Below are 26,982 nucleotides of genomic sequence, written 5' to 3' on the forward strand. Positions count from 1 at the left end.
TAAATTTGCTTTTTACTTTATTGGGTTCAGTTCTCAAAACGTGGAGATTTGAAAAAAAACTCTGAGGGTCAAAATCGACATGATTCCAATATTTTCCCTTATGTATACATAACAACTGGGAATGTAAGAGTGAAAATTAATATTTATGCAAATTATAAACAGTTTATTTACAACAACAGATCACAAAAAGAATAGTCTTGGAATGTAAACAACACACCATCAAACAGACAGATTCATAAAACAATTTGTTCACTCATTTCATTGGGCATATCACTTCAAATATACCAGTATATATATGAAGTACTTAAATAATTAAAAACTTAAAATATGTCACAAAAATGTAATTAATTCAATCAAAATTTTTTAATAAAAAAAAAACCCAAAAAACAAAGTAGACTAGAATAACGATAAAAGTTAAAAACAATTGAGGTTATAAAGAGAACAAAATATTATTATATAATACTGTTAACAATAATTTCATGCATGTTATACACAAACATCGGTAAGGCACATGTTAAAAAATAAGTAGGATAAATTTCAGAGTGATATGCTCAATGAGCCACTTTACAGGTTGTATATAAATAAGAGTTTTATTGGACAATAGTGTCTTCCGAAACATCTCATGATGTGTTTTCCTGAAGGATTACAGCAAATTTTGATAAAAAGTTTGTTTTGAACCAAAAAAATAATTTACAACCAAATTTGTTAGTTTATGATCAAATCATTCAAAAGGTTGTCTTTTATCATTTTGCACGAAAATTGGCGTATTCAAATAAATCACAGAACTTAGTCAGTCTTTGATTTTAATAAATTTCTAAAAACTTCAAGTTGATAAACACTATTGGACAACCTAAAAAATAGAAACAATAGATAAATTTTATTGCTTTAATTTATTGTTTCATTCATTCTACTATATCCAATTGAATTATTACCTTCCAAATGCATTAAAAAGTGTTAGTATTTCTGTTCTTGTCAAATGGAATCGATTCTTTTTAACATTACTATCAAACGTTTTTAGTTGGTTTACAGAAAATAATATCTTGAAAGCGGTTCCCAGTCCCTGAACCTTTATAACAGAAATGTAAATAATAAACATTTTTAAACTTAATAAATAATTTTTTTTAATTATATGAATCGATATCTACCTGGAGTTTTCCCCAAAGTCTACACTTATCGCAACCGACACAGTCCATTATGCGAGAGATGTTCCAGAAATGTCTACGAAATTCTTCCTAGAATAAACATGATAAAAGATAATACAGTATATTTAAAATTTGAAATGTTTATTTAAATTTTTTAAAACAATTATTATTACCTTCATAATCTTTGCTTGCTTTTTATTTCCAGAAAACATAACACTTTCATTAAAATGATCAGGAAATGAGCTAAAATGAGAATATAAATTTGTTTTTAATTTTTATTTATAAATTAAAGACAAAGTGTCTTAGTAAGTTAAAAGAAAAATGTACTTTGCGATTTCAAGTATTTCTTTTATTGCTTGTCGAACGCTTTCGTCTTCTTCTTCGTTACCAGTGTAGAAATATTCTTGTTCTAAAAATGGTGCAGCTTTGGCTATAGCTCTTAACTCAAGAAGATACACAAAATATAAATTTTTTAACCACTGAGGTCCCTCGTTATTTGTTAGTTCGGGATCGTAACGTTTTCTAAATTCTTCCACGTTGGGTCTCCATTCTCCGGGACTAAAACCATTTTTAGCTGCAATTATTTAAACTTGTTAAATCTATTATATTATATTTGATTAAATGAAATATCAAATGCAACAGACCTTTTGTATAGTGCTGGGCACAAAGATGAATGCTGATGCTCGTATGCAATCCTGATATTGCTCTGTAAAATGCTCTTTTTTCTAGACACATGGCTAAATGATATATTTAAATATACATGACAATTATCCAATGTCAACAGTAATCATCATTATAAATATTTTAAGTTCTATTGTTTAAAAGAAATGATAAAAAAATATACATATAATTATTTGTGTAAGTAATTTATGTGGTGCATATTAACAGCCAAAGTGCCAAATGACCAAAATTTTTCATGGATTTCAAAATATAAAAAATGAATTTATTTTTGTATTTTGGGCTTTGATCATTATAAAACAAAGCTTTCAATTAGATTGTTACATGTTGTGAGATTTATTATTAACTTTTTATGCAATATAAAATATTTAAAAAAAATAATAATAAGACAGTGAATGCAAAAATAATTTTTTATATCTGTGCTTTAAACTGAAAATATTCACTTTAATTCAAGTATAAATAAAAATTTCTAAATGTTTTACTCACGATTTATAACTTCAATCCCTATTTGATAGAAGTAATAATTTACTTTTTGGTAATTTTAGGGAAAATTTTACAATAGAATAAATATTTTAGAAATACAGTAAAACTTGTTTATTTAATTTTCCAATTAATTGATTTTATTCAAAGTAATGAACTGACAACAACAAATATACAAAATTCAATATATATTTTATTATAAAATTTATTCAATTTTTAGATATTTATTATTTAAAAATATGCTGCATATAGATTAATGCTTAAATTTCAATCCTAGGCACCCATTGATTTATCCTTAAACTAGTCAATTTTTTAAAAATTATTTTCTATATGGAAATTTGTTTTTAAGAAATTCTGATTTAATATGAAAATTTCTACAATTTCTGCTCATTGAATTCACATATAGTATAAAATGAATTTAAAAATTTAATAAAATGTATTCTGAAAATTATTAAAAACATTACAAGAACTTTTAATATATTCAATTTAATCAATTTTAATAGATGTATAGATGCTAAACATTAAGCAGTTTTTTCTCTAAACAATAAAAACAAATTACTATTTAGAGAAATAATATTAACTGGAAAAACTACAATTTATAAAATAGTAATTGTTGGTTTATTAATATAATTAAAAATATTTAATATTTTTCAGTTCTAAGCTCAGCAGATGCAGGAACATTATCTTATCATAAACACAAGCAATATATGCTAATGGCAGATGCTTTTATGTAAAAGTATTTCAATTTCGTATAAAAGTAAAACATTCTTAGTTGTTTAAAAATTGTCTTCAAAAATGATAAATCATTTTGTTAATAGGAGGAATTCATATATTTATAATAATGATATTAAATACAAAATGACCAATAAGAGTACACAAATACTGTAAAAAACTGTCAAAAATATAATGTATTCATTTTAGAAATATATGTACTTCATTGTCACAAAGACTCAGTGATTTTCAACATTTATGAAATAACTATCAATACCATTATAATAATATCATTACAGAATTTTTAGTGTTAATAATGTGTCTTTATAAGTATTTGTTCATAACATTTGAATAAAAATTATTTTTACTCTTTAAAAAATATGTAATAAATTCTTGTATTTGTATCAATTTCTAATTATCATATTTTTTAGTATTACAACATAGACAACAATTGATAAATTTTTTTGATTATTAGCCAGACTAATAGAAAATTATATTTAATTTTAAATAAACACTTTCCTGTTCATTTTATATTTTATTCTGATGTCAGTTTTTATATAGAATGCCTATAACAATAAAACTTTTAAAATAATTATTGGCCTGTTAGTCAATAACTATGAAGAAACTAATTTATTCTAAGATTAACAAATAATGATTAAATTGTGTAAAATTTTTGACGTTTTTCCATAATTAATTTTCTTTGTAATATTTAAAATGACATGTCTGTAAAATTTTTTGAAATATGGAAAATCAAGAACAAATATATACCTATCATAAAAGAATTATATTGAGTAAAAATGAAGAAATGAAAGTTTTATATATATATATATATATATTATATATATATATATATAAAATAATAGATAGTGAGTAAATCATCATTCTGTTATTTAATATTATGTTTGCAATTCATTCATACATTTAGATAGTAATCATAAAAAATGATCAAACACTTTTTCTTTTGTATCTTTGAATTTTTCATTTAACAAAAATTTTCTGAATTGCAATTATAGTTTTGAAACTAACAGCTTTTTTTATTATGTAATTTTTCAATTGTCAAATAATATAAAAATGTTATTCTTTATAACAACTAATAGTTTAATTGCTTAAGATTACATAGTATTCTGATATTTCATACTTTAGCAATTTTATTTTTTATTTCAATTCATATTGAAAGTATAGTTAATATAGTTTTTGGAAAGCTTTCTGCTCTGAGCTATTAACATGTCCAAGTTTTCTTTCAGTTTTAAAAGATATTTGTTGATGTTATTTCATTACTTTTTTGGATTATAATTGTTTTTTATATTATTCCATAATAAATAATTTGTTTATTTTTAAAATTTAATTTGGATAAAAACTAAGTTTTACTGAATTTCATGATACTAATTCTCTTATTCTATTTTTTATTATTATACTTAATCCAACTGCTTATATATATTATAAATATTTAAAAAAAAAATCAATACATTAAATAATTATCATCAAAGCAATAATTTATATATTGCATTGTTCCCATTTATTTTGCAATGGTTTCACTTGCTTTAATAATACAATATGGTTAGATGAAAGCTAAATTTTGAAATTATTTTGTAAGAACCTATAATTATTTTTAAAATTACAGTTTAACCTCATACAAAATATGTACACTTACAATTGATGTTTCTTGATGTCGAATAGGGACCGTAATTATCTCGCAAACTAAATAGTAATAATACAAGTTTTTAAATAGTGTTAAGAGATGATGAAGATAAAAGTAATTAACTGTTATATTTAAAACTTACGTAAAACAATTTTCTTCATAAATACTTTTCCAAACACGATGGGCAGATGCTCCTTTATAACCAGTGTACCTTTCAGGATTAAGCTGAAGATCAACATATTGCATGTCGATTGATGTTTCATCTGCAAACAAGTCAAAATATAAGAAACTCTTCTTTAGTATTTAAAAACTTTATATTTTAAATAAGCCAATAAATTTTTTCTAAATTAATAAATTTATTTATTTTTAAAATTAATATCCAATGAAATTCAAATTGAAATAGAATCTATGAAAAATCAGTTTACTTGACCAAGTTAAGTTTTCATTAATAACAATGCTATATTGAAATAATTATGTGCTGTAAGAGAAAAATAATTTAATCTCTACTTTTTTAAATTTCTTATATCTCAAATAATTTGTATTACATTTGAAATTTTATCGATACTAAATTTATCAAACTCCTGAAACTTGTTTAATAAATTAAATTATTAAAAACTACAAAAAATATCATCTTTAAAACAGTTTTTGAATCTAGATCAGCGATTCTTGAAACTATAGGCACAAGTCTCTTCTAGAGAGACATGAAGAAATTATTATTGTTAATTTTTAAGTATAACTTGCAAACATACTTGATATCTATCCTGCTAGTGTCAATATAATATATCATTAAAAACACATCTCTTTTAATTTCATAAACATTATTATATTGTAAGTTATTGTTGTGGTTATGACTACAATGTATTCATTGCATCATCAAAATTTAATTTCACTTAGTAGTAAATATCTCCATCTGCTGCTTTACTTTTTTTTTGTTTGAAATGTAATTGTGTATTATCAAAAACTAAGATCATTTTATTAGAATAAAATACATCATAAGAAATCATTTATATGTTTTTATGTAAAGTAGAGGGTATAAGAATTTTTTTATGAAACAGGATGTTTCTTTAAAAAGTTTGTGAATTTCTGATATAAATACTAAAATTTAAAGCCATCGATTGATCAGATCACAACAATATTTTAATCAAGCAAAAATGAAAAATGAAGAAAATATAGCAATCACTATAAATTTAGTGTACCCATAGTCTCATAGAGAGTAAGGTACTAGCCATAATGACCACACCACAACAAGAACTAGAAAAATGAAAGGAAAACATGAATGTGATACACTTCTAATTTCTCTTCTAAGGGAATTTAGAAAATAATGAGCTTAATATTCTACATTGTGTATAGTAGTTATAATTGATAAAATTTTCTCTGATGAAGCATGTAAAGCTGTCTTACCTGTATCAAATAATATATTCTATTGTTGAGAAAAAACATCTAAGGATAAACTTTTGCTAATAAAATATATGATTAGAAATAGTCAGCTTTTATTTAAATGTTATTTTCTTAAGATCCAAATAAATAATTTCTATCAGAAATTAATAATTTATAAAATTAAACAAAATTAAAACCTACCATCTAACTCACAAAAGTTTTCTTGTGCATTATCATGATGTTGCCATCTTGCAAATTCTTCTTTGTTTTCATCACTAACATAATTATTAAATTATAACATCATTAATATTCAATTTATTCACTATTACTATAAATAAATAATTTAATAAAATATATTTTAGTTTATAAAAATATAACAATTACTTTTAACCAAAGCATCCTAGAAAGGATGCTTTGGTTAAAAGTAATTATAGTAATATCTATAAAAAACATTTACATATCATTATTCATGAATTTATATATAATGATATGTCATATGTTCTCTATCTTTATATATTTTTAGGATTAAATAAAAAAGATTTAAACATTGCATACAATAAATTATATCTGACATGTCTAATGTCTACTCAGCAAACAATACAAAAATAATTGAAGAATATAAATCTACAAAAACATGTGCAAAAAAATGCTGTGAACTTTTCAGATGACTTACAAACATTCAACTTATGAACTATCTTTAAAATTTAAATTTTGTATGCATTCTGAAGTTCTTTTGCCACTTGTGAATATTCACTTGAAGTCAGTTTTTGGCCAGTAATAAATAATTAATGTGGGTTTATTTCTATTGTGTATCATCATTTTTTGTTTTCACTTAAATTCTGAGGTTCCATTGCCACCCATGAAGAGGTATTGAGGTTTGTAATGATGTAGTAACAGTATTTTTCACTATTGTTTGCAACTTTTATATACTTTTGGGTAACCAAACATAATGTATTCTATTAAATACATTGAAGAATCATCCACTAACAATGGTTATTCTGTGTACAAATGCACTTTCTAGGTTAGTTTTCAACTTATGAACATTTAGTAAACACTATGAACAAAAGTAGAACTAGAAACCTTGGAAACCTAACCTGTACGGAGCACCTGTATTACAAACATTTATTACATTTTAAATGATTATTTAATCATGACACTTAAAAGGCCAAAATCCATAGGATGATAATCATATTTCATAAATATATTATTATGTTAGTTTCACATAAGTCTATGTCTTTATTATTATTTTCTTTGTTTCTTAGTAATCTAATGTTTTATTAAGAAAATTTTTTATTGAATTTATCTTACAATATATTTTTTATTGATAAACATTTATAGAATCTATGAATGATTTATATATTTTAAACATTAAATCACAAATTATAATTCATTATTAAAAAAAATTTTAATATGCAATAATTGAAGATTTTTGTATTCCAAATCAGAACTACTGAATTGTTAAAATATATTTATTTTATTATGATATTGCTTTCATGCCATTCAATTTAATAATTTTTTAAAAAATATACATAAATAGTGAAGAATAAAAAATCATAATAAATATTTTTATTTTCAAAATTATACTCATTTTTAAAAATCATTCAAATTTAATGTAACAGGATTTAAAATTTTTGGTTTTAATTTTCAATAAGATAGTCAAATTACTATCTTATACATCTAAACTTTTTTTAAACAATAAAATTATCCATTTTTAAGAAACTTTTCAAACACAATGAGGACTTAAATTCAAAATGTGTAATATTGAAACCGAAATTATAGTATTACGTTGTAAATATCAAATTGCAATAGAAAAAAAATGGAAATATACAAAAATGCTTAATTAAATTACTAAAATTATAGAAATTTATTACATTTTTTAAATTATTCATTTAATTATGTATTTATTTAAATTTCTAATTCTAAAACATTATTTAACAATACTTCTGTCAAAATACCTGATTGTGCTATCTACAGCCCCAAGTCCACCATGATTTTCATCACAATTATCCAGATCTTGAGTTTCTTGAGAATACTAAAATAATTTCAAAATTACTTCAAGATGTAATTTCTATACATTTTATGTATAAATTTCTTTCTTAAATATAAAATTAAATATGAAAAAACTTTCTAAAAATATAAATTAAACTTAAAATGTGATTTTAATTATACAGATATTTTCATTAATATTAAAAGCATCTTGTTGATGATCTTATTGTGTTATAGTTATTTTTATCCTATAAAAACTTCATTAAAATTCTAGTTGCATGATCAAAAATTTGTATTTAATATGTTATTAAATTTAAAAATGTAAATAAATAGTTTTTCAATTAAACTTAACATTATAAAAATTTGATAATATATAAAATTCATTTAAAATATTATATATGCAGGATGATTTAATGTTTAGTATTTATTTGCCATTAACTATATAACATTTTCAAGACATTGGGAAAAATTAGAATATTTTGATATAAGTTAAAAATATTTCTCATAATTTAGAGAAGAGAGTTAATTATTTTTCATAATGAGAAAATTACTTCCCAAATTTTGACAAATCAAGCTTTCAAACTTCAAAAATTTAAGAAAGTTTTGGAATTTTATTTCCAATATTATAGTAAGTTTTAATATTTAAATAATAAGGCCAGATTAAATATTGAGATAGAATTTGGCATGTTTTGACAAGCTGTATTAAGCTGGTTTACTGATATATGAGAATATTACTCAGTAAAAATAGTAGATCAAGTAATTTTGAAATGTGAAACATTGAAAACAGAACAACATATTAACATTAAATTTTGTTATAAGCTTGAGAAATATTATAGCAAAACTGTCAAAATGTTAAGAATTGTTTATGGTGAGGACATTACATTAAAGATCCAAGTATATGAGTAGTGCAAGATATTCAAAGAAGGAAAATCAGACTATCTACAGTATATAATATAAAAGTAACTTAGGATTTAGGAAGAAATCAGATCAATTAGATGATTATCTGGTCTACATTGTAGGTATTTCATGTAGATTCACACACAAGGTTCTCCATGATAACATGAAAATGCAATGAACTCATTGAGCCTTCAATATCCAACAAAACCTGGCCAACAATGGATTTCTATGTTCCCACCAGCTGCTGTACTCTTCTGATCTAACCCAGCAAATTTTTCCTGTCTTCTCAAGGTTAAAAGAGCAACTAAAAGGACGTAACTTTGTGTCATTACAAGCTGAGAATGCTGCATTACATCTGACAGATGTTAAAAAAAATTTGAGGACTGCTTCTCTTCATGGGTGGGAGTTGGCAAAAGTATGTGATAGTAAATGGTTATTATTTTGAAGAAAATATATTTTAATTATATCTACTCACACAGAAAAACTATTGTTCTTTTTCCATTTACTTTTAATTCTATCTTGTATTAATTTAATTAGCCTGTTAATTTAATATTTGACATAAATTACTATTAAACTAAGACTTTGTTATCGTTAAACTAAGACCTTTTTCTTTTTTAATATTTTTTATTACAGATTTTGATACAAAATTTATATGTTATTGAATAATCAATATTTATATATTGGGAGAATTTAATTTAACAGAGCATATTAGGTTCAATCAATATATGTAGAATATGGTAATATTTTATTTTTCAAAATGACAAATAATAAAAGATATTGTTTTATAATTAGAGTTAGGCACTAAAAATCATATAAATATATATTATATAGTAATTTTAATTTATAATAGATCTTAAAATTTGATTTTCTTGTAAAATGGTTAGGAATAACTAATTTAAATATTATATAACCAAAACCTGCTAAGAATAGAGGGTTGAGAAGAGACAATAGCTAAATACTTAAAAGCAGAAATAGACAAATGATAAGACAATTAATATTTCAAAAATCATATAAAAAATAATTTAGTCTTTTGATTAAAAAATTTTAACTGAAAAAGTTGATTTTAAATCACATTGTTGAATTTCATCATTCTTAATTTATATTCTATAAATAAAATTCATAAAAAATATATGTTTACTTTAGTTAAAATTACTTTAAAAATTCATTGCCTACCTTATTATGATGGGATTTTGGTTGATGTTGACCCTTAATTCCAGGTGGAATTTGCTCCTTGTTAAAAATAACAATAATGTATATTTTATGAGATTAGAAAATATATTTATAACTTAAACATGGAATAAAAAAAATCAGAATTTATATTATGAATGAAAGAAATAGTAACATTAGGTGATTTTATCAAATCATTTTATATCTGTATATAATTTTGATATCAAAATTTAGGCAACATATAAATTACTGTATTTTTCTTATTTGCTCATCAGCCAACACATTAAAAATGATGTTATTGTTGACTATAGGAGGTAAAAGACCATTTGATTGCACAATATATTATATTCCAATATGTCATATTATGATGCTTAAAAAATATATGCTGTATGAAATTGCAAATTTTAAAAATTAATCTTCCAACTTTACTTGATATTCATAAATGGATAGTACAGTGAGAAGTTAATAAGATTGACAAAATTTTATAAAAATTCTCATTTATGTTTTTAAACTAATAATAAAAATTAAAATAAATCTTACATCAGGGCAAGTTTTCACTGAACAATCACGTATTGCACATTTGCTATCGACTTCCCAAAATGGGCAATCTCTGTTTAAATTAACCTTCAAAAAAATTTAATCATTTATGAAAAAATAAAATACTTAATACAAAAGATAATTTCAAAATATGCTTTAACATTTTTACAAAATAAATATATCCAATATTTAATTATTAAATTTTAATAAAATGAAATTAATATTTTTATTAAATAGTATGGTTAAGATTATTTGCAATATTATATATAATACAATATTGCATTGTAACTCTACAAAGTTACAATATTTTTGAAAGACTGTCTGCAGATTTTCAAAATAATTGATACAATAACAATGACATGAAATCTTTGCTTATTAATTGTTAAACATTGCTAAATAGTTTAAGGATTTTAAGAAATACTTTTAATAACTATATTCTTAGTAGGCATTTTCCTTTAACTTGGTCTACAATATCATTAAATTTCTTTAAAATTGAAATTGACTTAAGATTTTCAAATAAGTATTTCAATTCAGCAAGTAAAAGAATGTCAAATAAAATATAATATTATTCCATCTTATATACTTAGTGTTACTGTTTTAAAATTCAAGAGAAACCATTACTGTGAGATCCTGGAAGCGATTAATTAGTCAAATTAATTGTATCACATAATTACCAAGTGGAAAAACCCAGATCTCCACCTTGTATTTCTGTTGCCCTCTGGTCCGATAGATAAAGATGACCAAATAACCTTACAAATCAACAATCTTTAATGTTGTTTTAAATAAGTTTCGGAGATAAATTCAAACATCTAATTATTGATAAGGAAGAACGTCAAAATCACTTAAATTATGAGGTAAGAGTCAGAACACCTGGCAAAAAGTATCAACAATCCAGCTGGGTCGTCAAATTCTTATGGCCTGCTTCAGCCGATGCAATGACACATCCTGAACTTAGGACCACATCATATGATTTTCCTCCCACACTTAGGAGGATAAAAAGGGCTGACTTCAGAGGTTCGGGGTGGACTCCACCTAGAGGCTGGACAGAAGCTCATCCGTCACCACTCTCATCCTCCTTTTCGATGATGATCCGATACTATGAGAGTTCAACTGAGTGTCTACCAGAGGTAAATTGCATAGATTGATATAAACTCTCTCCTAGTCAACATAGACTTAGGTAGATAGTCCCTTGTTATCACTTGGGACCGAGGATAGATTTAGTATAACCAATATATTTTAGTCCATAGTCATAGGACCAGACATTATGTTGTTTATGTCCACATGTAACTTAGTGTATTAGTTTATTGTACTCATTTAGGTTATTAAACTTTTGTTGTTTGTTAACCTGGTTACCAGTCTTTACTTGGATGCCTGTTGATGTACCAGCAACTCCGCTGCTCGATTTCACCCTCTAACTAGATCTTAAATGTCAATCTTTAGACAACAAGTATAATCACAAGTTAAAACACGTAAGTTTATCTTAACTGGTGTCAGACCTGACAGGAGAGGAAAATTCTACAATTTTCCCATCTGTGACCATAAGTAGGAGAAACTGCCATCAAGTGACAATTGAGTGGGACTTACCATCCTGATGTTGGAATAGGGTTTAGAGCTGTACTCTCTAATGACGGGTTCTCACATTACTTATTTGAGAGAAAATATCACCTGTACTTGTTTTATTGTATTCAGACAGTTGTATTTGTTTATTAATAATTAAAAATTATAGATATTTTAAAATATCAATTATTTTGGAAAATCATATGCTATGTAATCATTAGAAGTAGTTTATAATGAATTCATTGTATTAATCAGTTACTAATAAAAATATTAATATGTTGTTATACTGATATGTTTATAATAAATTTGTTTTTGAAATAAAATTAACAACAATTAGAAATTATAATTATCAATTTACTTTAATAAATTTTAAATATAAATAAAATTCTGAAAATTTGTTTATTGTCAGAACAGAATTTTATTTCATGTCAACAAGAAGTATAATTAATCCCTCAATATTTTTATTAAATTAAAATAATTTAATGGAAAGTAAGACAATGACTTGGCTAACTTTATAAATCCTTAATTTGGTTTATAGATTATATTTCTCTCAAAGCATAGCTCTGTTTTGTCAAGTATTTTTTTCTAATCTATATTGACTTTTTGTAGCTATTAAATTAATTTTGATCATTATAATTTCATTATCAATGTGTTTTAAATCACACTAAAATATTTTTAAAATATCAGATAATCTAATTGCAAAATACTAGGAAAATTCAAGAGAAATTAATTTCAAATGTGCTGTCATTTATAAAAATATAATTATGGAAATCTTAAATTACTGCATTTATGAACAACTATGAAAAAGGAACATCTGTATCTATTGATATCAATAGCAAATATATACAGTAATTATAACACAACATGACAACAGTAGGCAATCATTTTTGATAGACATAAATCATTTCAACCATGTAAAATTTTCTATTGCCATAATTATTTAAAATAGTAAACATTTTTTAAATCAAAATAATATGACAATTAAACTGTTTTTAAAATGTCATATGTAACAACAGAAAGACTGGGATAAATTTTATAATAAATTTAACCATATCTTGACTTTTTATGACATTCATGATTACATCTTTGTATTTGATGATTTTTATTTTATGAACATGCTATTCAAACAAATTATATAAAACTATTCCTAATTTATATTTATTATCTGCTCTCTATAATTTAGTAGTTACTTCTTTACTTTCTTCATATTTTTCAGTACTTACATGAAAATATTACTGTTGTGAAAAATATTAAAATTTTAATTAAACATATTTTGAAATATCAGGAATGAAGTTTAAATATACTGTATACGTGTAAACAGTTATTGTATCTATTGTAATTGAATGCAGGTTAATATAGGAGAAAAAGTGGCCACCATTACCATTCGTGCATTGCCAAAATAATAATGTAATAAAGAATTAGTAATACAATATATACAGTACATACAATGTTATTTGTATATAATACCTATATTTAAAATCCTATTCTAATTCAATACACAATGCATAAAAACTTTCATTTAATAATGATCATCATCAAATAATTGGTTTGTTACATTAATTCATCATAGTGTTTAAAAGTCATCTATACAATAATTTATTTTATATCTATTAATTTGAATCATGAAATTAAATAAAATTAAAACAAATTTATATGTACAAGAAATTATTTAAAGATATCTGTGGATTTACTTCTGCATATGAAAGATCATTATCAGTATATTAATCAAACTTACTAAAATCAGACAGTGCAATATAACTAAAATAAGATATGTTAAATTTAAGTTTGCATTATTTAATAGTTGAAACAATGATATAATAGAATGAAGTTCAAATAATTGATTTCAAATTTTGTCTATATATTAGTGAATAAAAGTATAAAAGTATTAGAGAAAAATATATTGATAATTTTAAAATGTCATATGGTCTAACATATAGCGTCTGTCACGTTCTCATATAAAGTGATAAGGAAATTTAATGCCTACAATTATAACTGTTTTATACAGTCTTTTGCTTTTAGAAATATAATCATATTTCTAAAAATTAAAGACTGTTTAAAACAAATCAAGTATAAGGATAAAAAATTATTAGCTTATTATAAGTACCATAGAAAAAATTAGAGTATCAAAATGAAACTGTTAAAATATCCTATAAAACATTTTCTACTATATATTTAATCTATTTGATTTCTTTTTACATTTTATATTTTTTTAACATGAAATTATAAAAATATACATTATTTATTATGAAAATTATAAAAAAGTACTTTTTGTAACATATATTAATAAATATCAATGTTACGGAAAGTAATATGATATATATTGATATAAATTGTGAAAATTACTGTTTTATTCAAAGACTAATTTTTTTCTTAACATAAAATAATAAATTATTTACTTACCCTGAAATATCTAAAGTAATCTTTTCTTAATAAACTCTTCAGTCGTGGATGTATTTTGACATTGTTAAAATAATCAACAGTGTCTACACTGCAATTACAATCATCAATTCTTCCTTTTAACTATTGGAATAAAACAAAGTATCTTATATTCATATATTAGCATTGAAATTATAAAATAAACATATGACAGATAATTTATATTAAACATAACATTTTAATTTAGGATTTGTTTGCAAATTATTTATGACAATCATTAAATTGTTTTTTTTTTCCTAAATAATGACATTTTAGTTCTGCCAGCTAACAGTTGGTAAAGATATCATCATCATGCAACCACCTGCTAGTACTATAATAATATTTTTATCTTTCACAAACTTTTATTCAATTAGAAAGCTAACAATACAAATCCAATAATAAAAATAGTTTCTAAAATTCAATTTTAATTGAATTTTAAAGATTTTATTATTAATGTACTTTATATGTTATAATAAATAATAATTTTTAAAAATATACTATATCTAAAGTTTTAAATTATCATGAAATTTTACAAACAAATATTTCACCAATTGTTGAAAGCAGAAATTTCTCAAACTTTCAGGTTCTAAGGCTTTCTTAATTCTTAATTAATTTTTTAATTAATTAGAGTTTTCTAAATCTAATTAATTAAAAAATTTCAGAAATCTTTCAATTTATATTTATAATTAGTTTATTATACAGTCTTATATTCATATATAGTATTTCAGAAATTAATTAACATTTATAGTGTTAACAAACAGCTTAACTGACATGTTTATACTGACATACACAATTTATTAACACAAATATATGAACTGCATTGGTTTAGTGACTGACAACTGAAATGATCAAGAGGAGCTTCATACTGGGAAATAAAATATTGTTTATTTGTGCTTCTTAAATTGTTCAATACCAATGCTTTTCATCCATTAAAGCAGATTTTTTTGTTGTAGCCAGAATTTGTTTTATTTCAGCTGGATCTCACAGCTCCCTACTTTTAAAAGCACTGGTTTAAAGTATTCTGAAATAAGGAATGAATAACGAAAACATAAAATAATAGAAGAAAATGTATCAAATAACTGATAAAATAAGTTCTATTAATTTTAATAAAAATTTCAGCTGATATTATATTTATATGATTATAATTTACAAGATTTGATCACTATCATATTTTATTTCAATAATTTTGTATTCAATAATATTATATGAATACTTTAAACAAACATTTCAATTATTTCTGCAACGTAGGTATTAAACATGAAAGGTATTTCTAACATTCAGTACACACTATAAAGATTTATCTATTCCAAGTGTTTCTCTAGAAAAAGTATTTATCGGAAAATTTTTAAAATGAATAATTTTATAACAATGATTATACAGATAAGAATTATGCAGTTAAAGAAAAAAGCTAGTTACAAAAGCTAACTAGCAAAAATTTTTGAATAATTTTTTTTTAATTGAAAAATGACATTGCATTCTGTAGAATCACTAAAAAAGTTAAGAAATCAATAACAAGGTTGCTAATTATCTGCTCTTTAAATGGACAGTCTTCATTAATGTAGAATATTAATCATAAATCACAAGGAACATGAATAATTTTCACAAAATATTAGTTATTCAAGTTGTTTTATGCAAATTAAATGAACTACAGATATAATAACTACCATTATCATTGTTTAACTCAAGTTCTATATATTCAATGACTGCCAATAATAAACTGAGGATAGACGAAACTGTTTGTCAAATGCATTAAAAGAATTCAGTTTTAGATTAACCATGCTACCAAAGGATATGCTTGGATTTAATTTCATTTACAGCTGTACAAAGACCCAATATATTTTTTCTTTAAGCTCATCTTCTTGCTTAAATATTTAGGACTTCTCATACTCTAATGATAAGGCTTTTAAATTGTAGCATTGTAAATTATTTTATTAACAAAAAATAATTCCTACAATTAAATGTGTAGTGGAGCTTTACTATAGAGCATGGTAGCATTCTATAGTAAAGCTAATATATCCTATATAATGTAGTAAAGCTAAATATAGTAAAGCTAATATAGTAAAGCTAATACCATGCTCTATATTAAATTTTGTGTGCTTTCTTTTGTGTTTTCAAAAAAGAATGAATAACATTATCATTTAGTTTAAGATTGATATCATGTAGAATTACACTTCTGATTGCCCAACATAACATTGAAAATTTTAACACTATTTTGCATCTAAATTAATGCTCTTATTCTCAAATGCAAATTGGTCAATCAAATCTTAATACTTTAAAATTATTAATTTTGAAATTTAAAAATTAACATTTCTCAAATTATAAAAATGTAATGAACATGTTTATGATTTGAGAATGTACTAAGTTATTAGCCAATCAAATTTATGAGTTCATTTATATGTACTATATCTCCTTATTTATAACTAAACATTAATACTGTGTAAATTTTACTGTAAGATTTGAATCATATGTTGACATTTTCATCATAGGTAATGACTAGTTAGTAAGTATATTGACCATTTTCATTCTGAAGTATATAGAAATGATGAACAAGAGAAAACTAAAGATTTTGTCAATAGCATAAAAGGTATCCATCATAAAGACCATGGAGAAAACCAAAGAAAAAACAGAAATTGCAAAATAATTTGACATTCCATTCAGAACTTTCTCTACATATCTGAAAAACAAGGAGAGGATTTTGGAAAGCTTCAGTGAACCAAAAAGAAAACATAAATGTATTCAGATGATGAAAAGTGCATGCAGAAGTTGTTTTTACAGTGCATAGACAAGAATATTCTTGTTAATGGAAAACTAGGATGTTTTCCATGGAATATTCTTGCCTATACACTGAACAACTATACAACTTTTGTCTGAATGTTTTAGCTTTTTGTTAGAAAAATTCAGACAACAGTCGGGACATATCAAGCAAGCAGCAAATGTCTAGATACATTTAAGAAGCATATAATAGCTTTTCAATAAAAGCTGTAGTGAAAATGCAGAAGTGCAAGATAGGGTTTGTTGGTTTTTAAAACCTGGCTTTTTGAAGAAATTTGTATAATTTGAAAACCAGGTTTTCCCAAGTAAAAAAACTGGTTTTTGAGCTTATACCTAAAACATAAAAATTAATTAATTATTTGATTAAAAATATCAACATTTTGACACAAAATTGTCTCTGGCATAAAATGGGAATATTGTTAAATACTAAGTTTCAAAAAACTAACTACAAAACAAAAAATCCTCCTATGCCTAAAATTCGGCCAATTCAGCTCAATTCAAACTCTGAATGAGACCGTTGGGACCTTATCAGAGCTGTAGAGCATATTCATAGGAGCAAAAAAGTCAAAGGAACAATACACTCAAACCTGTTTTTGTGCGGTCTTTTTTTGTGCGATTTTTTATACGTGCAATGTGTTTTGTGCAATTATTTTTGTGCAGTATACCAATTTGATTGAAATTCATATACCGCACACAAAAAATCACACAAAACAAATCACACAAATAAAAAATCGCACAAAAATAGACCGCACAAAAAGAGGTTTGAGTGTACTTCTACAAGCAACCTGTCGCGAATACAGCCCCTAAAATCTGGTTGTGCAAGATCAATTACATAAATATCTTCAAAAACTTGAAAAAATGACTTCGTCCAGCCTTAGGATACTAAACAAGTAGTTTTTAGTATTAGAGGGTACAAACAGAAGAACGAAAAATTTTGATTCATTATTTAATGCTTTAAAGACAATTAAACCCAGCTCAGTGGCAAGTGAGAGTTTTTTTTCTGTTTCTGGCAATTTTGTGTGTAAAATAAGGATATGGTTGAGCAATAGATCTATAGACGTTCTTTGCTTTCTAAAATCATATTTTCTTAGGAAAAATAAGAAATAAAATAATATTTTGCAGGCATTCATTGGTAAGTTCTATGGAGTAAATTTTATATTTTAATGTAATATTCTAGCATTTTTTTTGTTTTGGTTTGTGTAGACGTTGGTTGATTATATTTTGTTATATTCTTGAAATGTTCTAAATATTAAATAAATTAAAAAGTTTTAAAATAAGTTGTAAATATCTCTTATTTCCTTTTTTTGGGTAAAAATTCAAAAACCTGTTTTAACCAGTTTCATAGAAAAGTTGAGATTCGAAAACTGGTGTTTTAAAAAGTCGGTTTTTGTATAAACCCTAGTGCAAGAGGAGGATTATGTAAGGTGATTAAAAAATTTACCAGAAATTATACAAAACTATAGACTAGAAAACATTTTCAATGCAGATGAAAGGGGCTTATTTTTTAAATGCCTGCCTGACAAAACAATGGTGTTTTTACGCCATTGTTTTGTCTTTGTGCTTGTGTCACAAAAGGTAAAAAGCAAAGAATGTATGCCTCTTCTCTGGGAGCAAACATAATTTACAAAGCAGGTTTTGATTAACAATTTGTTGACCAAAAGCTGCTTGTGCAAAACAATTTGCTGATACTCCAAATAAATCAGAATTTCCATCAGAATCCATTGATCATATTGAAGAAGACAGGGTTGATCTCATTAAAGCAATGAGTAATGAAAAATGGCTTTTGAAGATTCTTCCAATGTTGACATTGATCTAGCTATAAGTGGACACTTATCTGAAGATGACAGCGAGGTTACAGCCGAAGTTTTCAATGTGAAAACGTCAGTCACAACCTCACTGATGTCATTACAGAAATAAAGAACCAAGTGCAAGAAACAAGCCATGAAGACGAGGAAGAAATAAATCCTGACAAGGACAAATATCCTGCTCCTCTTACACTTAGATAAGCCAGAAAAGCCCTCAAGCTTTTAACAGGCTTTCTAGATACTAAATCATTCATAAACAAGATGCTTTCATGGCAGTCAACTGCTTCAAAAGAATTGTTGAACAAGAAGCAATGAATTGATAATGACAAATTTAAGTAACAGATTTTTTCACTAACAGTGTTTATGTTTTCTTATTTTCTACATATATGCATCTAAAAATGAATAAAAATGAATTTAATTATCAATAAAAATTATGAATAATTATAATATTTTTAAATGTAACTATATTGTTTGTGTTATGATATTTACAATCTCATTAAAATAATGTAGTTTCCATAATTCAAAATTTCATTAGCTTGAAAATTTTTCTCTGTCTCTTCCATTTAGAGTTATCATCAAGAGTCTATTGTATTACTACATTCAATGTATGTTAAAATGAATAAAATTGGTTTTTCTAGGATATACAGTAAATGTAAATATAAACAAATTTTTATTAAGTTATTTAATAAAATAAATTATTTTATAATATATAATATCAAAATTTAAATTTATTTCATATGTAAAAAAATATAAACAACAAAAACCGATAATTAATTTTATAACTTAACAGTTGTTTGTTTTTCCTTTTTAACAATTTGAAATATAGCACCATATCTTTATCATAATAATTGTATACAATTTTGAGTCAATCACATTAATTAGATGATAAAATATTTTACATAATTTTCTTTTAATCAGAAAAGCTTTAATATAAAATATAATATAAAACAATGATAATAAATATGGAATTAGATTATTCATTTTAATGATAAATTTAACTTTAAATGAATACAGATGATAAAAATTATATAAATTTATCTTGTTAGCTATTTTACAAAATGCTCATAATACATGTTTAAAATGAAGACCATGACAAAAGAGTCAATACAAAAATAGCTTTGGTAAACTTCCTTTAATGATGTAATTCTATTTACAATGAAACGTTGATCAATTAAAATTTACTCAGCATGAAATCTTTTGTTCATGACACAAAGAGTCTAAAATGGTATACCTTTTCATATTATTTTCAATATAAAAAGTACGCAATGTTATATTTTTTCAATGTTTTCTACATTATATATTTTATATAGCAACATCCCAAAGCCCAATGTATTGATACTAATCTAAACTTGCCGTAATTAATCAGGCTATTATTATGCTCTAATTAATAATTAGAAACTAAATAATTTGATACTAGAGGTAGATGCTAGGTGCCATCTCTTATCTAAATTAATAATTATAATAATTTAGAACATTCTGGAAGAAAAGAACTAGCCCGGAGTGGGACTTGAACCCACAACCTCTGCTTACCATGTGGTGCACTTGCTAGTTATGCCATCCAGACCCCAAGCAAGTCTTCACTTCCAGACATATTTAAATTTAGATATAACCATTTACAGTTATATCTAGTACCAAATTACTTAGTTTCTAATTATTAATTATAGCATAATAATAGCCCGATTAATTACAGCAAGAGTTTGGATTAGTATTTTATATTTTATCAATGGATTACCAAAAACATAATTTTCATTCAAATATAAATAGATATGTATTAAAAATTTTCAATTATTCTGCATCTATTTAGATACTGTTTAAAACTTATTAAAACTGTTGAAAAGAAATGAATAAAGTCAAAGTTTATTATGTTTTAAAATATTTTCAAAGCTATGGCAGAATTGCTTCAATTTTATGAACTTTGAATCAACAACTTTGACATTTAAATTAAAATTGATGTTTAAAGAAGAAATTTTAATTTCTAAAGATAGTTCAAAATTATTAAAAAAACTAATTTTACAAAATATATTTAATATTAAATTTTCAATCAATATAAGTTTTTTTTTCTTTAAGTATTGACTCAGTTATTGCATTTGTACATATTGTAGTTTTCAATTAAAATTGAATAATGTTTACTAAAAGAAGTATTCTAATTACCAAATGCTAATGTATGAAATCAAATGTCAATGTTCAAGAAGTACTGTACAGTCCAACCTGTGATTTTTGTGGATTTGATTATTTACAAATTTGCCATCAATAATTAAATAGAAAATTTTTCAGAATTTTGCACCTACTGCAGAAAATTGTAAGGTGCCTGAACTACAAAATGACAGTAAGCTAAAAAAGTTTAGTAAGTTGTAAATGTATAAAATATATGTATTATTAATCTATTTTATCATTTACTACCATAAAATACACATAAAAATTTATTATAAAAAGTTAAATTTTGTAAAGAGATTTAGTGCACTAGAAACTGCAAACTAAGCACTCTAGAGACACCACACCACCAGCCAGCTCTCATTATATGGCATATCTTTCATTTCTAAAGTTTTTTTAATTAAACAGTACTGTACTATATATAACTGTGTTTTATAAACTTTAATAATTTTACTACTACCTAAACAATGTACAAATATTGCATCATATACTGTAGGTGTTCTGTACTGCTTCTCTCTCTCTCTCTGTGTGTGTATGTTAGCCTAAATTGCTAATACTATAAATTAAATTTATAAAACATTCTGTTGCAGTACAATGTATTTTTTACTCTTCTTTGTGTGTTAAAAAATATGGCCAACAATATTAAAAGTTTGGAGACTAGAGATATTTGTAGTTTTTTCATTTTCACAGGGGTCCTGTGCTTCTAAACCCTGCAGATATGGAGGGCTGACTGTAGTTATAAAATAAACAGTCAATTTTATTTTTAAATTAGGTAAATGACAGAGATTAATTTTCCCACTAAAATATAAAAGCGTAATTAATTAGACAGTTTTTAAAGTTAGGAAAAAAATACTTCAGTATAGATATGATTTAAAATTTGCTATTACAAATATTAATAAATGTAATATCTCTGTAAATAAGATTATTATTAAGTATTTCATAAAAAAATTACAAAATACTTATATTCAATACTTAGATTATATATAAAGTTTCTAATATTTATTACATTCCATAATTTATAAATATTACAAGGAAATATTTTTCAATTTTTTTTTTTAAGTAAAAGTAATAAGTAACAATAATTATGTCTACTCTTTTCAAAAAAGTGTAGGTGTGACAATTTTAAAACAGAAATTATAAATAAATAACCGAGTTACTTATTTATAAATTCTGTTTTATGAGGTTAAATGAGGTTTTGATTTAATGTATTTGAAATTTTAAATGCAAATACATCTTTTAAAATTTCTATATTTTATAAAATAAAACTAAATTGTACAACCCCTGGAAAAATGTATGGAATAATGTTATAAATTCCTGCATCACAGCAATTCAAAGGCAAGTTTAAAAAAAATATTTAATGTTTGCTTGTTGACTACTTACACAAAGTTTGAGAAGATATATTTACATAAACATGTGCTAAAATGAAATCAGTTTTATGCATTATAAAAAAAGTATGACTCATTTATTAATCAAGAGCAGAGACAAAAATATGGAATACTAGAATAGCAGGGTCAAAAGTTTAGAATATGATAAGCATGTTCTATATTAAAATTAATTTAATGATACTGTTATTGCATAATATCATATTTTGAGATGGAATATGCAGAACTGTAATTGTGCTTAATGTTTACATTCTAAAACTATGCCAAAAACACCAGAATTGAGTGATGCAAAGAAACAGTTGATAATTTCATATTACAAGCATGTGAAAAGTAGCAGATAATTGCAAAACATATACAGTGGAATCTCGCTTAAGGAGCATAATTCGTTCCAGAGTCTTACTTGTAATGCAAAACAATTTTTTCCATAGAAATTAATGTAAAATACGATAATGCGTTCCACACCGAAAAAATGCTCAAATGTTTTCTGTATAATGTTTATTAAAAAAAATTGTACAATATACACTGTTAAGGAGCATGAATCATCATCATCTTTTCTTCTAGTGCAGAATGAACCATCCTGGAATGAGAATTCAATTTGCAGAAACAAAAAAAAAAAAAAAAAAAAAAAAAAAAAAAATCACAGTTAATATGTTTGATAAACATTCCAAATGATATGCCAAATTCTTGGGTTATATAAAGGCTATAATTAAATATTAGAAATTAATTAATTTGACTAGAGGTAGGCAGTTATGTTTCCATCTTGTATTAAATTTAATAATTATAGATAGTTCATTTTTAATTCAGACATTTCTAAAATTTAATTTGTAATCGGTCATTAAATTTAATGACCCAAGAATCTCGCATATCATTTGGCGTGTTTATTATATAATGGGCTATGATTGTTGATGTTTACAAGTAATATGTATGAACACAAGTTTGGAAAAATATGTGAACACAAGTTTGAAAAAATATGTGAACACAAGTGACACTAAGATGCTAGTGGAACGAGTGAAACACAGACTGATGGGGCATGCAACACGCGCACAATTTGGGACTTCCCCTCTCCTCATCACTTGTTATGCGAAACATCGCTTGTTAAGCGAGGCAAATTTTTACAATTTATTTTGCTTGTTATGCAAAATACTCGTTGTGCGAGGTACTTGTTAAGTGAGGTTCCACTGTACATGTACACAAAGTACAGTGTCTAAAATTACAGCTAAATATAAAGCACAAGGAACTGCCTTCAGTCAACATAGATGTGGACTCCCTTGCATAACTATGGCACAAGAAGACAGAAATCTCATTGATTTTGATGAGATTTCTGTATTCTCATTAGAGGAGGAAGATTTAAGTCATCCAAAGAGATGAATGCTGAATGGAAAGAAGCTGGTACAGATGTATCTAAAAAATCAACTCACAGAAGGTTAAATTAACATGACTACATAGTAAGAAAAGTAAAGCAGAAACCATATCCGACTGAGAAGCATAAAAATCTACATTTGAAATGGGCAAAAACCTACCAGAATTGGGATTTGATGCATTGGAAACAAGTTATGTTCACCAATGAGTCACAATATGTGCATGGGATATGGAGATAACAATGGTAGCAAAGTTTGGAGAAAACCCAATGAAAAGTTTCTATCAGAGTGCCTTCTTTCAAAAACAAAATTTCCAATGGAGTTACGATTTGGGGTACCATGACTGCAGCAGGACATGGACATTTGGAAATTATAAACACTACAGTGAATGCAGAAGTTTAATTGGAAATTTTAGACAATTCTGTGCAAAAAACAGCAGAGGAACACTTTGGTGACTCTGACTTTATCTATCAAGATGACAATGCATATTCCCACCATGCTAAAATAGTATGCCAATAGTTCCTAAACAATAACATTTCACATTTAGATTGGTCACCAAACAGCTCGGATTCAAATCCAATTGAGAATATGTAGAATGTTTTGAAGAAACTAAAAAAAGAAACAGGCTTTATTGCCCAAATTTAAGAGTGCTATTCAAACCAGCTGGGCAGAAATATCTGCAGACTTATATGAAAAGTTAGTCACTTCAATACCGAGATGTATTAAAGCAGTAATAAAAGGCCAAAGATGGTCCCATGCAGTATTAATTTACTTTATTCCATACTTATGTCTCTGTAATTACTATATTCCATATTTTTTCTAATATTGCTTAAGTGTTGAGCATTCTGTTTCTTAAATTTTTTATATAATTGCTTTCATCTCTTTTCTGTTGTTACTTGTACAAGACTACAAATATGTTTTGTTAAAATGAATTACTTATTTAACGTCTGTGTTTTGAAACTTTAAGCTGAATTGAATGACACTGCAAAGTGAACAATATTCCATACTTTTGACTTTTCCATCATTTGCTTTATAATAATTGCAAACTGTAATAAATACTACTATAATTTTGTAAGTAATAAATAAATGCTTAATAATAATACAGACAACAGATGTTAAAAATAGAAGACCTATTTTATATTATTATAATTAAATAAAAACCTCATAAAAGACAATATTGAACAAAAGCTTCATGTATCCAATAACTGAATAATCAACTAACTACTGTAGTTTTTAACTGGAGATCTAGTTGACGGTATTAAAATATTTTAAATTATATTGTCATTTATTAATTTTTAATCAATGAATTTTATTTGGCTGATTATTCTACCATTAGTTTTAATGAGGTTTTATATACTGAAGATTTTACAAAAATTAATTAAAATTTGCCAAAATATAAAATAAACATTTATAGTTGATTTATTTTTTTAAAGTTATTCTTTAAATATAAATACTTAATTAATACCCAGCTAGATGCTTCTTAATTTCCACAACAACAACTTATCTCACTGACAATTATTTATTAACTTTAACAAACATATTCAACCTGTTCTATAGGCCATCTTTAGATCTTTAAAAAGCTATGGAACATTAATAACTGTTCTTTTCACATAGAACAGTTAAGAACATATTTAAAATACCCAAGAACAGTTATCAATGTTCCATAGCTTTTTAAAAACCTGAAGATGGCCTGTAGAACAGGTTGAAAATATTTGTTAAAGTTAATAAATAATTCTCAGTGAGATAAGATGTGGAAATTAATATAAATGACACAAACATTCTGTAGTGACAACATTAAAATACTGTAAAGAATATAATCCATAATTAATATAAAAACTATTCTTATTTTCACGGGGCTGGAACCCATATGTCTTCCCCAATATTTTAAGTGGTGCCAAAGCACCAAAAGTTAAAGGATAAAAATTATTTTTGGTAAAAGACCCAGCACCACTTAAAATAATATTGGCAAAGCCAAACGGGTTCCAGCCCCTTAGAGTCGGTGTCAGTGTTTATGTCATAGTTCTTGACATACCTAAATTTTCATTTGTAACAACTATCGATCTACAAAATGTTATATGCGGGTGGGCAAAAGTAAGTTTACTGTTGTTTGTATGGAAAAAGCCGTGCAAGTTATGGTTATTATAACAGCTTTATCAACTCAAAAGAATATCACAACGGCAAGTGCACTTAGCTAATACAATCTCAGAAAAGCTCAAATTACCAGCCTTCATTAATTACACATTCTTGATGTCTACCTGCTACGCTCAAGCATACTTTTTGTCATCAATTTCTTTACAGGATTCTCTTATGCAGTAAATAAATATCATGCAAATAAATAATGCAAAAATTAATTGTGTTTCCCATACTCACAACTGTAAACCTACTTTTGTGCACCCCTTGTACAGTACATCCTTTCAATATAACTCAAGTATGATGCAAGCATTGAACATAACAAGATTATGACAGAGAGATGCAATCTTGTTAAAACCTCTTCGTAGTTGGTTTTTTAAAATAAATTTCGTATGTTAATTTCTAAACACTTAAAAATATTTGAGGTTTACCTTACAGAAGCATCTTTCTCCAAGAGATGATAGTTCTTCCTCTAAATCATTACAAATAACAAAAACGTATAAAAAGATAGATGTAATAATAATAATAAACTGAGAATTATTCTTATCTAAAAACATTTTTAAAATGTAAGAAAACAACGTTGGTCAGTCGAGAAAATGCATAAAATGATCAGAATCTTCCTATACACGTCCGAAACTCATCATACTGATCAGTTGTTGCCGTCGTCTTAGCAACGAAAACGGAAGTTGACGTTTCTTTAAACCATTTCCGTCGAATGGAAATTTTAGAAACTAATTAAATAATAATGCTAATTACGTATTAATTCTTTTAAATAAATTTAAATTAAAAATATAATAA

General features: G+C 25.0%; 1 protein-coding gene across 2 annotated transcripts; it reads right to left on the reverse strand.

Moving 5' to 3' along the window:
- On the reverse strand, positions 1-26,858 carry Ero1L (endoplasmic reticulum oxidoreductin-1-like protein). Of its 2 annotated transcripts, XM_067278866.1 has the most exons (15): positions 26,616-26,858; positions 14,572-14,691; positions 10,618-10,701; positions 10,084-10,140; positions 7,983-8,059; positions 6,229-6,302; positions 4,793-4,913; positions 4,663-4,709; positions 2,307-2,324; positions 1,787-1,879; positions 1,470-1,716; positions 1,316-1,385; positions 1,146-1,232; positions 933-1,066; positions 1-850 (listed from the first exon to the last, which is right to left on the reverse strand). In XM_067278866.1, exons 1-15 carry the CDS (start codon positions 26,739-26,741, stop codon positions 787-789), a joined length of 1,419 nt encoding a protein of 472 aa, XP_067134967.1. In that variant the 5' UTR covers positions 26,742-26,858; the 3' UTR covers positions 1-786. The 2 variants fall into 2 exon arrangements, with proteins under 2 accessions (XP_067134967.1, XP_067134968.1); XM_067278867.1 differs by lacking the exon at positions 2,307-2,324 and having other exon boundaries at positions 26,616-26,857.
- Positions 26,859-26,982: the final 124 nt, after the last annotated feature.

The sequence above is a fragment of the Centruroides vittatus genome, unplaced genomic scaffold (assembly GCF_030686945.1).
Source record: "Centruroides vittatus isolate TY-2023 unplaced genomic scaffold, ASM3068694v2 contig_824, whole genome shotgun sequence".
Lineage (NCBI taxonomy): Eukaryota > Metazoa > Arthropoda > Arachnida > Scorpiones > Buthidae > Centruroides > Centruroides vittatus.